The sequence below is a fragment of the Eubalaena glacialis genome, chromosome 9 (assembly GCF_028564815.1).
Source record: "Eubalaena glacialis isolate mEubGla1 chromosome 9, mEubGla1.1.hap2.+ XY, whole genome shotgun sequence".
Classification (NCBI taxonomy): Eukaryota; Metazoa; Chordata; class Mammalia; order Artiodactyla; family Balaenidae; genus Eubalaena; species Eubalaena glacialis.
The window spans coordinates 20,004,283-20,017,121 of record NC_083724.1 but is presented as its reverse complement, the minus strand read 5'-3'; the positions used below and the strand labels follow the sequence as shown (position 1 = coordinate 20,017,121).

The window sequence follows — 12,839 nt, the reverse complement described above, 5'->3', positions numbered from 1 at the left end:
GTAAGCACACAAGAGCTACAGACAAGACATGGCCTAAAGGATTTGGGATGCCTAGTGGAAACATTTCGACCTTCTCGTATCTGGAGTGGGAGAAGGGGAGTGCTTGTTAGAGACATAAGACAAGAGAGAGTGTTGGGGGGGGTGACATAAAGAACAGGCCACATCTATGGATTAAGTAGGGAACATGGACAAGGGTGTTAAAACCATGGTGATCTCGTAGATGGATTACATGGAAGGGAACCAGGAAGAGGAGAAAATGGCTCACTTGAGCCAAAATACCTGTAACAATCTCAGCCCTCAAGGGCTTGGTTTGGTGCCCTTGGGTGAAGCCAGAGACCATGACCTCATAGCCAATGCCGGTTATGAGGCCTCTAAGCTCCAGCTTCCTCTGGGTTCCTGAAAGTGTGAATTCCTGGGGGTCCAGCAGCTTCCCAGAATCCACCACCGTTACTAGGAAGCTGTCAAAGGCATTCTCCGATGCCGTCCAGGAAACTGTGAACCCGTAGGGATTAATGTCGGAAATGGTTAGGTTTTCCAGAAGGGGCAGGGCCTCTGAAAGAAGGGAGGGGTGAAAATAACTCAGGTTAGCAGCACTGACTCTGCTGGGAAAGCACAAGTCTCCACGAACACTGATAGATACCCAATCAATCATTAAACATGTTATATACTCAGAAAGTGCATATTTCGTAAGAGCTTATTGGGTGCCAGATGATGTTGTCTTGTGTAAATCTCTCAGCAAGCCTATGAGATAGATGTTATTCCCATTATACAGGTAAGAAAACTGAGCTTCAAAGAAGTTGATTGACTTGGCCAAAGTCACAGAGCCTAGTATGTGAGAGAGCAAGGTTTTAGCTGGGTCTGACTCCAAAGGCCATGAATTTTTCCCAATAAAATCAAATATCTTGTGCTGGGTTTGGACTCCTTTGTCTGTTTCCCACTAACCTGTAGTCTTGAAGGAAATCAGCTTTTTTATTTTATTTTTTAAAGTATACTTCCTTTTCGGTATACTTCATATGTTTCTATTCCACTTCTAGTTCCTATTTTGAATTAAGTTGAATAGGCCAGTTAGTGACATACATCCTCACCAGCTGAGATAAAGGGACGAGGTAAGATTTTTCATGTGTCCGAATGTAACCACTTATGATTATGGCCCAGTAAGGAATACCAAGATTTGCTAATTCTTTTGCTGTTTACTTTCCTGGATAAAGTTAGGCTCTTCAGTAAGTTCTGTCACTATTTGTTCATTCGTTCACCAGACATCTGTGTCTCAGGCACTCTTATTTCGTAGGTGCCAAGGGATTCCCCAAAGGAATGACCTTATATCAGCTTGGTTTCTGTCAGTACTTCCCAGTTGACAAGGCTTCACATCCATCATCCTATTGACTCCTCACAATGACACTGTAAGTAGATATTACTACCCCCACTTCTCCCCCATGGCAGCAAAGGAAGTAGAGAGGTCAATGATTTATCCAAGGTCACATATCCACTAGGTGGCTGAGCTGGGATCCAACCCAGATCATCTGACTCCGGGTTCAATGTTCTTTCCACACCCTAAGCCAAAGTCTAATAATTAGTCAAGCCCATGGGTGCTGGCAAGACCTGAGGCATAAGCAGGGTTAGTGGAGAAGGTCCAGTGGCTCCCCTCTAGTAAAACAAAACACAGTCATGGTGAATGTGTTTATTTTTCATCAAAGTGGGCATGGGGATGGGAATTCCTTGGCCAAGGCTGCTTTAGCCGCATCTAGGTTAGAGCCTGCTTTTTCACTGAAGCTAAATGGAAGCATTCAAAGAGATAAATGACCTTACACTAATGCCCAGAGTCTAATCATGGAATGTAAAGAAAAATGTTTAAAAAGAGATGTTTGGTGACTGAAAGAACGAGTGAATGAATGCCCTAACCCCCTAAGCAGAGATTTAAATTTTGCTGTGGCTTGGATTTCCTGTACTTATTTTGAACCACTTGGTGTTTGTCTTGAAGCTTTTTTTTCTTTTTTTTTAACCAAATAAGGATCTCCCCCAAATCATAACTCTATCAAAGACAAAGATGAAATCACATACACTGTGCAAACAGGCCTCTTTGTCTGCAAGGCAAGGGTTTCAAATTCTGTTGCAGAGCTTTGTTTAGATAAGTGGCGCCTTTCTCTGATAACTGGCCTCCTTGCACTTCCATGCCATCAAAGCAGAGACTTCTGATGAAAAGGAGGGCGTTCAGGCTAATTGGTCCATCAAGGGCTTGTTATTTATAGTCCCTTATGTTCAGTTTTTTATTTTTTTTCTTTTCTCTTTTTAAAATATGCTTCTTTTAAAATGCGGAGTCTTTTCACATCAAGGATTAGCTGAGACAATGCTGTAACTGGATCTAGGATTCCCAAGACCAGCCTCCCTTTCTTCTATCTGTTCTATGGGAGGTCCTGCAAGAGGCTACAAATAAGGGCCTGATGGGATCCGTGGCCGGCCATGCTTCCCCTTCTGGGCACTGAGGTTCTTAGTCATGGCTACTCCTCGCCTCAACCCACTAAGGAATTACTTGTTCTGCATCTGAAGACTGAACAATTGAATTCACATTAGCTAACCGGACAGAAAGCATAACTACTCTCTGATCTTACATGAAAACATGTAGTGTTCTCTTAAAAGTAATAGGAAAGTCATGATTGCAGAGGTCTCTTGTTTCTATCTAGGCTGTTGCTTTTTTTTTTTTTTTCTTTCTTTTCTTTTCGTTTTTTTTTTCTTTTCTTATTGCTTATTTTTAAGAACACTACTTTCCTCATATTGTTGGGAGATAGAGGAAAGGACCCAGCAACTGTAAAATGCCTCCGGGATGCCGGGCAGTTAAATTGCACCACATCCATTTAATCCCTGAGAAAAGGCTGCCAGAGGTGCCTGTGAATATTTTCTCTTCATACATAAAGGAGTGGGGTTCAGAGAAGTTAAGAACTGGCCAAGATTATGTAGCTAAAAAGATGTGGGAGAGGATTAGAAACCACATAGCCTGATCTCAAGATCCCCACTCTTCTAGGAAACCATGCCGCCTCTAGTTAAATATGTAATTGAACTTATTAATGTATTTTACTTATGTAGATAAATAGCAATTTATAGCAATTCAGACCTCAAGAGAGGCCTGGTTTAAAGTGAAAATCAGCCAGCAAAGTTGGTCTCCTAAAAATTATCATTAGTGGAAGGCAAGAGACTTCTAAATATTTTCTGAGGCTTTTCAGGCTAGAGATTTGGTAAATTGACACCATTTGCAGCCTTTGCCATTGATTTAGGATAATTTCAGGAAAGGAAATAGAAAACCATTTGTTTTTGTAATTCAAAGAGAAGAAGTCGAGTTTAATGAATGGTTAAGGTTTAATTAAAATTGAAATCTATTTGCTATCTTAGATTGAACCTTCATTAATCTGTTGTAGATGTCAATCTTAAGAAGTAACTTTTTTAGAAGAAAAAGATATATTATTATTTCCGGGGCAGGTAGTTCATGGGCTGCTTTACCTAGCATGACTTATGGACAAAATCCTGCCTTGGGCCATTTCTAACTTAGAACTCACTCTTCAGCCAGAATCTCCAAACCGTGAATCAGACAGCCTATAAAACTGGGCACAGAATTCCTCGGCAGTTTTATACAACTGTTGAGTCTACTGGCTCCACTTCCTAAAAGTGGCAGTGAAAGGTCTCTCTTTGCAAGAGTATTTGCTTTCTTTTCATGTAGAAGTTTACATATGGAATGAAGACTATATTTGGGGTTGAATTTCCCTTTAGAATGCCTATCCTCTTTCTTTCTTTTCCCCATTTTAGAATTCTGAAGAGACAAGCGAGAACCTTTGAATGAGTACCTGTCACGACAAAGGCAGTGAGGGGTCTGGTGGGGTCCCCAGCCCAGGTGGTCCCTGCCACACTAACGTCATAGCCAGTGCTCTCCACCAAGCCCGTGATGTGAGCGTGCTGTGCGTCTCCTGAGACTGTGAACTGCTGGGGCTCGTGCAGCGAGGGAGAAATCCTAACACTGATAACAATCTTTGCAAAAGGCCCGGCTTGAGTGGTCCATGACACGTTGAAGCTGTCAGGGGTAATATTGCTAAGGATTAGCCTGCCCAACAGTGGCTCTGGCTCTGAGGGAAAGGAACATGGGCAGAGAGAAAGAGAGACACATTATATGAGAGGAAGCAGAGGATTTCTACAAAATGTAGCCATAGAATATGAAAGTATCAATCCCTCCAAATATTTGCAGAAAGGTAGCGTATTAGGCTGTGTCCACACCTGCGCTGGTTATAATGTTAGAAAATATATTGCTTTCTCTGCAGGTGTGGACGTGCATTTTTTTTTTTAAGTAGAGACGTGACCACTTGCTGGTCATGTATGAAGAAAAGTGAAGAAGCCATTATAGCAGTAGATGAATTATTGTAAAGATGTATTAAGAGTACATTTTCTGAGGTTTGTGATGGGACACTAGCTCTGTAAGATGTTCCAAGAAAAGATAGCTTCACATTATATTGAATATTATATCTCACCCTAGAGATTCACGAAGCATACTAGCATTTTAAAGGCCTCAGAATGCTGGTTCTGTAAAGAATCCTACTTAATTTTGTTTAGCCCAGCACTTCATAAACTTATCAATGGATACCTTTTCTGAGGAATATTCTCTGAACATGTCAAGTTGCTGGTGTGCCACTGAGCATGCCTTAGAAAATGCTACTTTGGAGTTTCCCGATTTAGTCTTCTATGATCTATTTGGATTGTAGAAATTAAAGGTTAATATCCACAGAAGAGAAATTCTTTGTAGTAGTCAAAAACCCAAATGTATGCACCATAGGAAAATCTACATCTCACTCTAAACACTATAAAGGTGAAAATGTCCTCTATTTAAAAATTCCTGGTATATGTAGAAGTTAAAGGAAAACTTGAAGTTGGACTTCGCATTTTCTGATTATGAAATTCACTTATTGGATAATTTGGAAAGATGGATGGTTCCACTGAGGTTAAGTTTCTCTTGTCCCTTAAAATCTAGATAATCAGTGATGAGAACAACTCATTTTTAATGTAGGGGGCCTATACTGCTAGTTTCAACTGGGATGTATATGGTCTGGCCACCTAAATGCACGTTTATCAAATAATACTAACATTAAAATAAGTTCAACCCAGACTGTATTTTAGAGAGAGGCAACAGTCCTGGAGGATTGAGATACCAGGATCAGGATTTAGGCTTGGGAAGAAGCAGACTCTTTCTTCCAAGGACTCGGGTGTTGTTTTGCTGCAGCTCCAGTATTTGGAGGGAAGAAGGAGCTCATCTGGATAAACTTTAACTGGACAACTGCACAGTATAACTCAATGCCATAAAGTCTCTAAGGACAAATGAATCTGGCTCAGAAGCAGAGGATAGCCGTAAGTAATGGCATGGGATTTCCTCCTTAGCAATTAGTTTGAAAAGCTAATGATGCTATAATTTTCAGGTACAGCATTGGCAAATTACCTCAACCCCAGAAAAAGTGAAATCCTTCAAATGGGACTCTGTCTGCTTTTTCCTTATATTTTGCTGTGGAAGGAATCTCCCGAATTAAGGACGCACGTTAGGACTCTTTTCATGTTACCAGACAGAGACTGGCAGTGCGAAAACCCAATAAGACCTGGGTTTTCAAGGTCACCTTAACCTCTAGCTGTCTCCCAAAGGATGCAACCAAGCTGAAAAGCGAGATGCAAGAAGAAAACTCAGAGAATGGTAGTTAGGGTCCAGTCAGTGTTGCATGCAAGCTAGGGGTGTTTTTCTTTTACCACTTCTAACCCTTTGAAACAATTTCTTGACATGTCTGCTTCCAGGAAAGACAGACATTTTCAAAAACTTAATACTCTGAATGCTCACCACATGCACCAAGATTTGAACAAGATGATAGATGAAAGGAAGACTCTGACACTTTGTGACAGATGTTAGTGGATGACAAAACATGCCTGATAGAGTAAATGTCAAAAAAGAGCAGTCTGTAGGGAATGCAGACACATAGAAGTCTCAAGAACAAGATGAGACCACTGGGTCCTCTCATGTGGGACTTGGGGTGTGCTTTGGGGTCTTTTTCTCTGCATGCTAGTGACACTACTTTTAAAATCTTGGTGGAGAGAAAGAGAATGTAGATCGTTCTGACCGAGGAAACAACAATGGCATGCACACACCCCTTTGAATAAGACATGGGCAAACTTTGATTAGAAAGACCACAGGTAGACAATAATGGGAACTGGAAAAGATTATTCCAGATCAGATGAAAGGATGGTTTGGAAATTCAACCAAAGCACATCAGGTTAACTCTATACAAACAAACAGAGCAACTCCAGATGTGAGTGGGTATTTAGAAAAAAGAGGTTGACACAGAAGTTCCTTAATTTGGGGTGAGAATTTTTCTTTTTGAAGTTTTAAAGCTCTGATTTGGATGTCTCTCTCAAGTTTGAGAAGGATCTGGAGGAACCAGGAGGGTGAAACATGGGTAGAGGTTGATTTTTTTGGAAGGCTCTTCAGGAGAAGTTCAAGGGAGAGTGAAGAACCCATCGTGGGAAATACCTGTGGTTGCTTGGACCATCAGGGTCTGAGCACACTGCCTGCCAATCAGCCCGTGAAGGTGGACAGTGTAATCAGAAGAAGCTTTGAGGTTGGCGATGACAAAGCTGCGAGACGCCGCAGGCACAGAAAGTACCACCATTTCCTGGAGGTGGTCAGAATTCCTAACTTCTATAAGAAAGCTATCAAAGACAGACTCCTGAGCTTTCCAGGAGATGGACACACTGCCCGAGGTCACATTTGAGACAGTGAGGCAGCTAAGGAGAGGTTCAGCTACTAAAGCAAGAAGAAAAAAATACGAAAGTGTGTCAATTCAAAACACTATTAGAGGGACTTCCCTGGTGGCGCAGTGATTAAGAATCCGCCTGCCAATGCAGGGGACAAGGGTTCAAGCTCTGGTCCGGGAAGATCCCACATGCCACACCGTGTGCCACGACTACTGAAGCCTGCATGCCTAGAGCCCGTGCTCCTCAACAAGAGAAGCCACCGTAATGAGAAGCCCGTGCACTGCATCGAAGAGTAGCCCCCGCTCGCCGCAAGTAGAGAAAGCCCGCGCGCAGCAATGAAGACCCAACGCAGCCAAAAAAAAACAAAAAACAAAAAAACAAAAAAAAAACACTATTAGAGGGTCAAAATCAAAACATGTAAGACTAAATCCATAAAGTTTTAGCCTTTACCCTCTGGTAAAGACACTTGCCCTTTTTTGAAAACCAACTTGAGCCATGAGGAAGAAATATATGTGTTTGACTAATTTCCCTAGGTATATTTTGGTATACTTTCATCTGGCTGGGATGAGAACTAGGTATTGCTGGCTCACTGCTTTTTCTGTGGTCCACGCTGATAGCACTTTGTAGTGTTATGAGGACAGACTCTCCCTCAACTGTGAGTGACTTAAATGATAGATGCTTTTGATACTACAATGTTAACCCTTTTCTTGAATTCCCCTAGAATATGGGACCCCTTTTTGTGATCAAGAAGAAAAGACTCTCCTGTGCTTACTCCACAAATAACTTTAAATTTCAGTGTGTGATGTCTAACTTTATCTCTCAAGAGAAGGCATTGTCCAAAATGTGCTAAGAATGCTATTTTGAATGGACAAGGCTCTCCTTTCTGAATTCACATAGAATTCTCTTTTGCTGCATTCCAGAGAGCATTTCCCATAGCGCGTATGTCACAGATACCGCGGATTTAGTGAAAGCAGTTCACTCTTTTGTTGACCAAGTTCCTTATTTAAACTCTACTCTACTTTTATTTTTGCCATCTACCATTCACTGTTCTGGAAGCAAGCCAGCATGTTCTGGTCTTTTCTCCTAGAGGTGGCATTGGAATTGGAGTGGTCTGAATGGCATGACTTCCTCGTGCACTCATGTGATGAATAATCTTTGCCCTTTCTCATCACTTGCCCAATTCAGTTTCATTAAATCATTGGAATATTTGGGTATTAGGAAGTCAAAGGCACTAGGAAGACAAAGACAGTTGGATAACACACAATATAATTTTTAAGACCTCTCTAACCGATATAGACATCTTTCCAAGTCAAGGACAGCTCTCATCATGGCTTTTTGGCTACTGATGAGGAGAATTCTTTTCTCCAGATTCAACTTGTCATTCTGGACCAAACTACATTTTATGCTGCAAATGTCCTGGTCAGGGATAAATTAGGAAAGTCACCATTTGGGCTGCTGCTGGAAGAGAGTTATGTTAAATAGCGCTCCAGCCTAGTGTCACGGAACAGTTAGTGCCCTGTGGCCTGTGCTTCAATGGGCAGGAAGGTGTGGCTTTGCCCTGCAAAAAAGATTCTGGAGAGAGGGTGTTAGGAGCGGGCGAACGTGCATGTACCTGTGGTGGCCGTGGCACTGATGGTTTTGATCTGGATGCTGGGAGTGAGTCCAGAGAGGTAGACAATAAAACGATTATTAGGGCGGAGCCCTGAGATGTGAGCAGTTCGTTCAGCACCAGAGATGTTATATTCCATCGTTTCCAGGAACCTATTGGAATCAATAATTTCAATGGTAAAGGTCTTGAAGGCCCCATCGGTAGCTGTCCAGGAGAGATTGAAGCTCTCAGGAGTGATGTCGGAAACATTTAAGTTTCCGATTTCAGGTTCTCTGGCTGAAAAAGGAGGGGTAGGAGAGAAGAAACAAATAAATCTGAGTTAATCATTGCGTTTGGGTTTTAAGACTGCAGTTGTTAACAGAACCATAGCCAGCTAGAAAGATCCGACAGTTCAGGCTTAGGGTGACATGAAGCGATGTTACCAATCAGTGCCAATAGGAGAGAAAAAGGGGATTTATTAAAAGAAAAATACAAAAAGGAAGGTATGGCAATTAGATTTCCCCGCTCTGGAGCTGCCACACAAGATCAGGGCCTGGCCGAGATCTGGCGTGTGTGAGGAGACATGCCCAGTGACGGCAGCAGGACCTGTTCTGTCGAAACCCAGATGCTTCTGGGAGCCACACCTCAGGGATGCTGGCCATCGGTCAAAAGATACGAGTGCTGGCAGCTTCTAGTCTCTTAAATTGCACTCAGGAGACCACGAGTACTTGGCTCCAGCCAGCAGACATCCTTTGCTTTGAGGGAGCTCCCATCTGTTCAGATGACGACTAAATAATTCTGACGCCATTACCCTCCCAAGGTGGTACCTTGAGGCTTCTGATTTTGTGACTCAAAGGGAATTGGCAATTGGTCAGTGTAATTCTTGGTATTTTCATCATACTTCTGACAAGGGCCAGCTGTTCTCATATTCTGTTAAAATAGCTTGTCTTTTCTTAACTGCTTCTACGTGGGCCAAGAAAGCTAGTACTGCATTGCCAACCAAGAGAGCTGAGCCAGGACAAGGCCGTCAGGCAACCCTGTTCGGCCAAGAAGTAACATTTTGTCTCAGAGATGATCCTACCAGTGGTTTTCCGAGCAACAGGAATAAAACATGCAGAGGGCAGGCAGAAGCAAGATTTGAAAAGCTAGTATTGTCTCTCTAGCAAGGCAGGAGGAAGACTTCCCATCCCAAGAGATCTGGTGAAACGCAGGTCAGATGGAATTATGGCCCTCCTTCCCCACAGACCGACTTGTCAGGAGCAAGAATGTTGCTATCATTATAAAGAAAAAAAAAAAAAATAATAAAAATACTAAGAACACCCAAACCGCAAGATCTGCAGGAAAGATCAAAAGTGGCGGGTGATTTCTTTGCCTTCTGAGAAGGGATTGTTTATGGATGTTAGATAAAAGAGCCCTGAGTCCATCCAGGGCAGCCTCAGCTGCAATTTTTAGGCATTTCAGGGTCACCATTCCTGCAGCAGTTGTCTGTGCTGTGTGTTTATCTCAGCGAGAGTTACTGAAATGATTGAGGCTAAAATGCAGAGCTACGTTTTTGCTAGAATCCACTAGGACACACAGGTTTGCAGAAAAGTTTAGTTGCAATAATTACAGGAAAATGGGGCAGGCATATGCAAAACCAAACCTGACAGCCTCTGCTCAACTTCAAACCAATGGAGGCACATGGGAAGATGAAACATGGAAAGCAGTGCTGGGGAGGGCTGGGCTCTTGAGCAGGCTGCAGGGAAACACTGAATGCCCTGTCACTGGAGCAGAGTGATGAGTAAACTATAATGCACCCTCCTGGGTCCGGGCTGAGAGTGTGCCATTCAAAGGCCAACAGTCCAGGGAGCAACTCTCGATTAAAAGAACAAAAAGGGCATCAGATCTTTGACATTCATAGCCCGGGACATTCTTTGCTTCAAATGCTGCTGTGTGTACTTCTGCTAATGAATGGCTTGTTCTTTGGTACTGTCTCCAGTCATAATTGTGTGATTTTTTGTTTTTTTTCTTTTTTGGTCTAGCTATTTGCTAATTTGATGTTCTAACAGTGACTGAGTATCTGAGAGAATTGCCCGGAGGAGGAGGGTAATTCAGTTCCCTTATTATACTCAGTGCATTTTAAAGAAACATTTAAATTAAAACATTTTGAAATGCAAGAACCACGTGCCCATACCCTTGAGGGATCTGGGATAGTAAAGCACCATTTGCAACTAGCAAAAAGACTCTCTAAGGTAAATAATCTGTGCTCCACCGGAACTCACACATCGGAAGGGTCGGCTTTTAGTTATATCCAAGCACTGGAGAAAAGAGTTAAGACCATCAGGCTGTCTTGTGAAATGGAAAGCCATCCTTTAGAAGAGATGTAGTTATAGGATTGGATAGGTAAGGTCTGGGAGAGGCTAGAGGCTAGAGGTCAGAAAAGGCAGCGTCTGCACGTTCATTCTTGAGATGTCAAAGGCATCTGGACCAAGGCACAGCCCATAGGGAGGTGTGTGAGCATGCAAGTTCAGTAGCCGATGGGCACATGGAAAGGATTTAGATATGGACAGAAGCTGGCTCCCCACACGCCTCTTGGAGAGAAAGCATCATGGACAGGGAGAGGAAGGTACCTGTGGAGGCCTCAGCAGAGAGCACTGGTGTCCTATAGCCCCGGATCACCCCGTAGATGGTGACTGTATAAGGGGTGGCGGCCTTGAGGCCCTGGACGTCCACAGCCCGCAGGCTGCCGGGCACCGTGAGGTTCTGAGCCGCCTCCACCCTGTTGGCCTCCTGCACCTGAATGACAAAGTGCTCAAAGGCCTGGTCAGCTGTGGTCCAGTTGAGTTTGAGGCCATCCCAGCCAGCCTCAGTCACGACTAAGTGTCCCAGCTGGGGGAGCTCCGCTGAAGAAGGACAGAGAGGAATTTGTCAGTTCTGCAAACGGAAAATGAAGAAAGCAAACGTCCCACAGCCCAGCTCTAGGGAAGAAAGAAAGGGGCAAGAGATTTTCTTGTGTTTGTGTGTGTGGTCATTCTTGGTCTCGGGGAATTTCCTGTTTGAACTGCGGTAATCTGGCCACAGCTTTCTTCAGGAGTTGAAGATGGTCAGAAAGGGCAACATCTACATTGTTCATGCTTGAGATGGCAGTGCCGTCACGACCCCTGACAACCCACTGCTGGGAGGTCTCTGAGGATCATGCATGACTAGCACCCTCAAGGCCCATGGAAAATGTGGGATTGTGGGTCAGGGTAAGAGAAATAGGAGTTGGTGAAAAGTACAGGCTTTGGAGGCAGAGGGGCCTTGGTTAGAATTCCAACACCGGTGTTCGCTAGCTGCGTAATCTTGGGCATGTCACCTGGGTCATCTCTGAGACTTGTGCTCCGCATCTTCAATTGGAGCTGACAGTACCATTTCATTGGAACGTGTGATGATTGGATGATAATATTTATAAACCTCTGAGTTTATACCTGACACATACCTGACATCACACCTGATACATAGTGAGGACCTGGTAAGTGGCAGCCTAACAGATACACAGCTGTTCCTTGGTACCCTTGGGAGATGGGTTCCAGGACCCCCATAGATAACAAGCTGAGGATGCATATAAAATGGTGTAGTATTTGCATATCACCTATGCACACCCTCCTGTATACTTTAAAAATTCATCTCTAGATTACTTATAATACCTAATGCAATGTAAATGCTATGTGTGTAGTTACCAGCACATGGCAAATTCAAGTTTTGCCTTTTGGAGCTTCCTGGAATTTTTTTCCCTGATATTTTCTATCCTCAGTTGGTTGGCTCTGAGAATGCAGAGCTGTGTATCACTGTTTCGATGTTTCTCCTTGGAACTTCTTGGTCACGTGGGAGAGAATTACCTGCTTCGTCTCATTACTGGACTTTGGAGAGATCATCTCATTGCTGGCCACAGGCTGTCTGACTGGGTGTATAAAGCATGTGCTGAATCAGGTTTGGACAAGTCCGATGTTTTATCTCTGGACTTTTCTCATCTTTCAGAGATCAAAGTTTCCGTACTGTACTGGATTCTTGGCTTCGCATTTTCCCTCCCCCCTTCTCCTGATAGCACTTTGGGTCTGATTGAAGAATGTCTGCGTCACAAACAAGGCCGTTTGTGCCTACTCTTCATTAAAAGTGATTATGTTTTGCTCAGCAAATGGTGCAGAGCAGGGCCCACTATTCATTTTTCTACAAGGTAGGAAGGAAATTTAATGTAGTCATTGCTGATTTAGAAAGTTTGGGTTCCAGATATGGAAACACTCACTACTTAGTGGAATGCTGCTCAGGGTTAAGTGCAATCTCCCAGCCTCTCTTTTTAAGGCTGAAGTGGCCATGGATTTGAAGTCAGAAAAGAAAATATCTGCAAGACTTCCCCCAGAAAGAGTATGAGATATTCCAGGATTCAGTGCACAAGGAGAGTCTGGGCAAACTTGACCTTTTAGAGGGGCTGTGTTCAAACTGTAGAACTGGTCCTTTTATGGAAGAACTGGGT

General features: G+C 43.3%; 1 protein-coding gene across 3 annotated transcripts in view; it reads right to left on the bottom strand.

The window, feature by feature from the left end:
- The window catches only part of TNC (tenascin C), a 91,404-nt gene that overhangs the window by 26,040 nt on the left and 52,525 nt on the right, over positions 1–12,839 (bottom strand). For 2 of the 3 annotated variants that reach the window (XM_061200038.1, XM_061200037.1), the window contains exons 14-15: positions 10,960–11,232; positions 8,375–8,647 (exon numbers count right to left, since the gene is read on the bottom strand). In XM_061200038.1, coding sequence (XP_061056021.1) covers positions 8,375–8,647; positions 10,960–11,232 — 546 coding nt within the window. Of the gene's footprint in view, positions 1–279; positions 553–8,374; positions 8,648–10,959; positions 11,233–12,839 lie in introns of all 3 variants that reach the window. The other variant, XM_061200036.1, reaches the window with a different exon arrangement.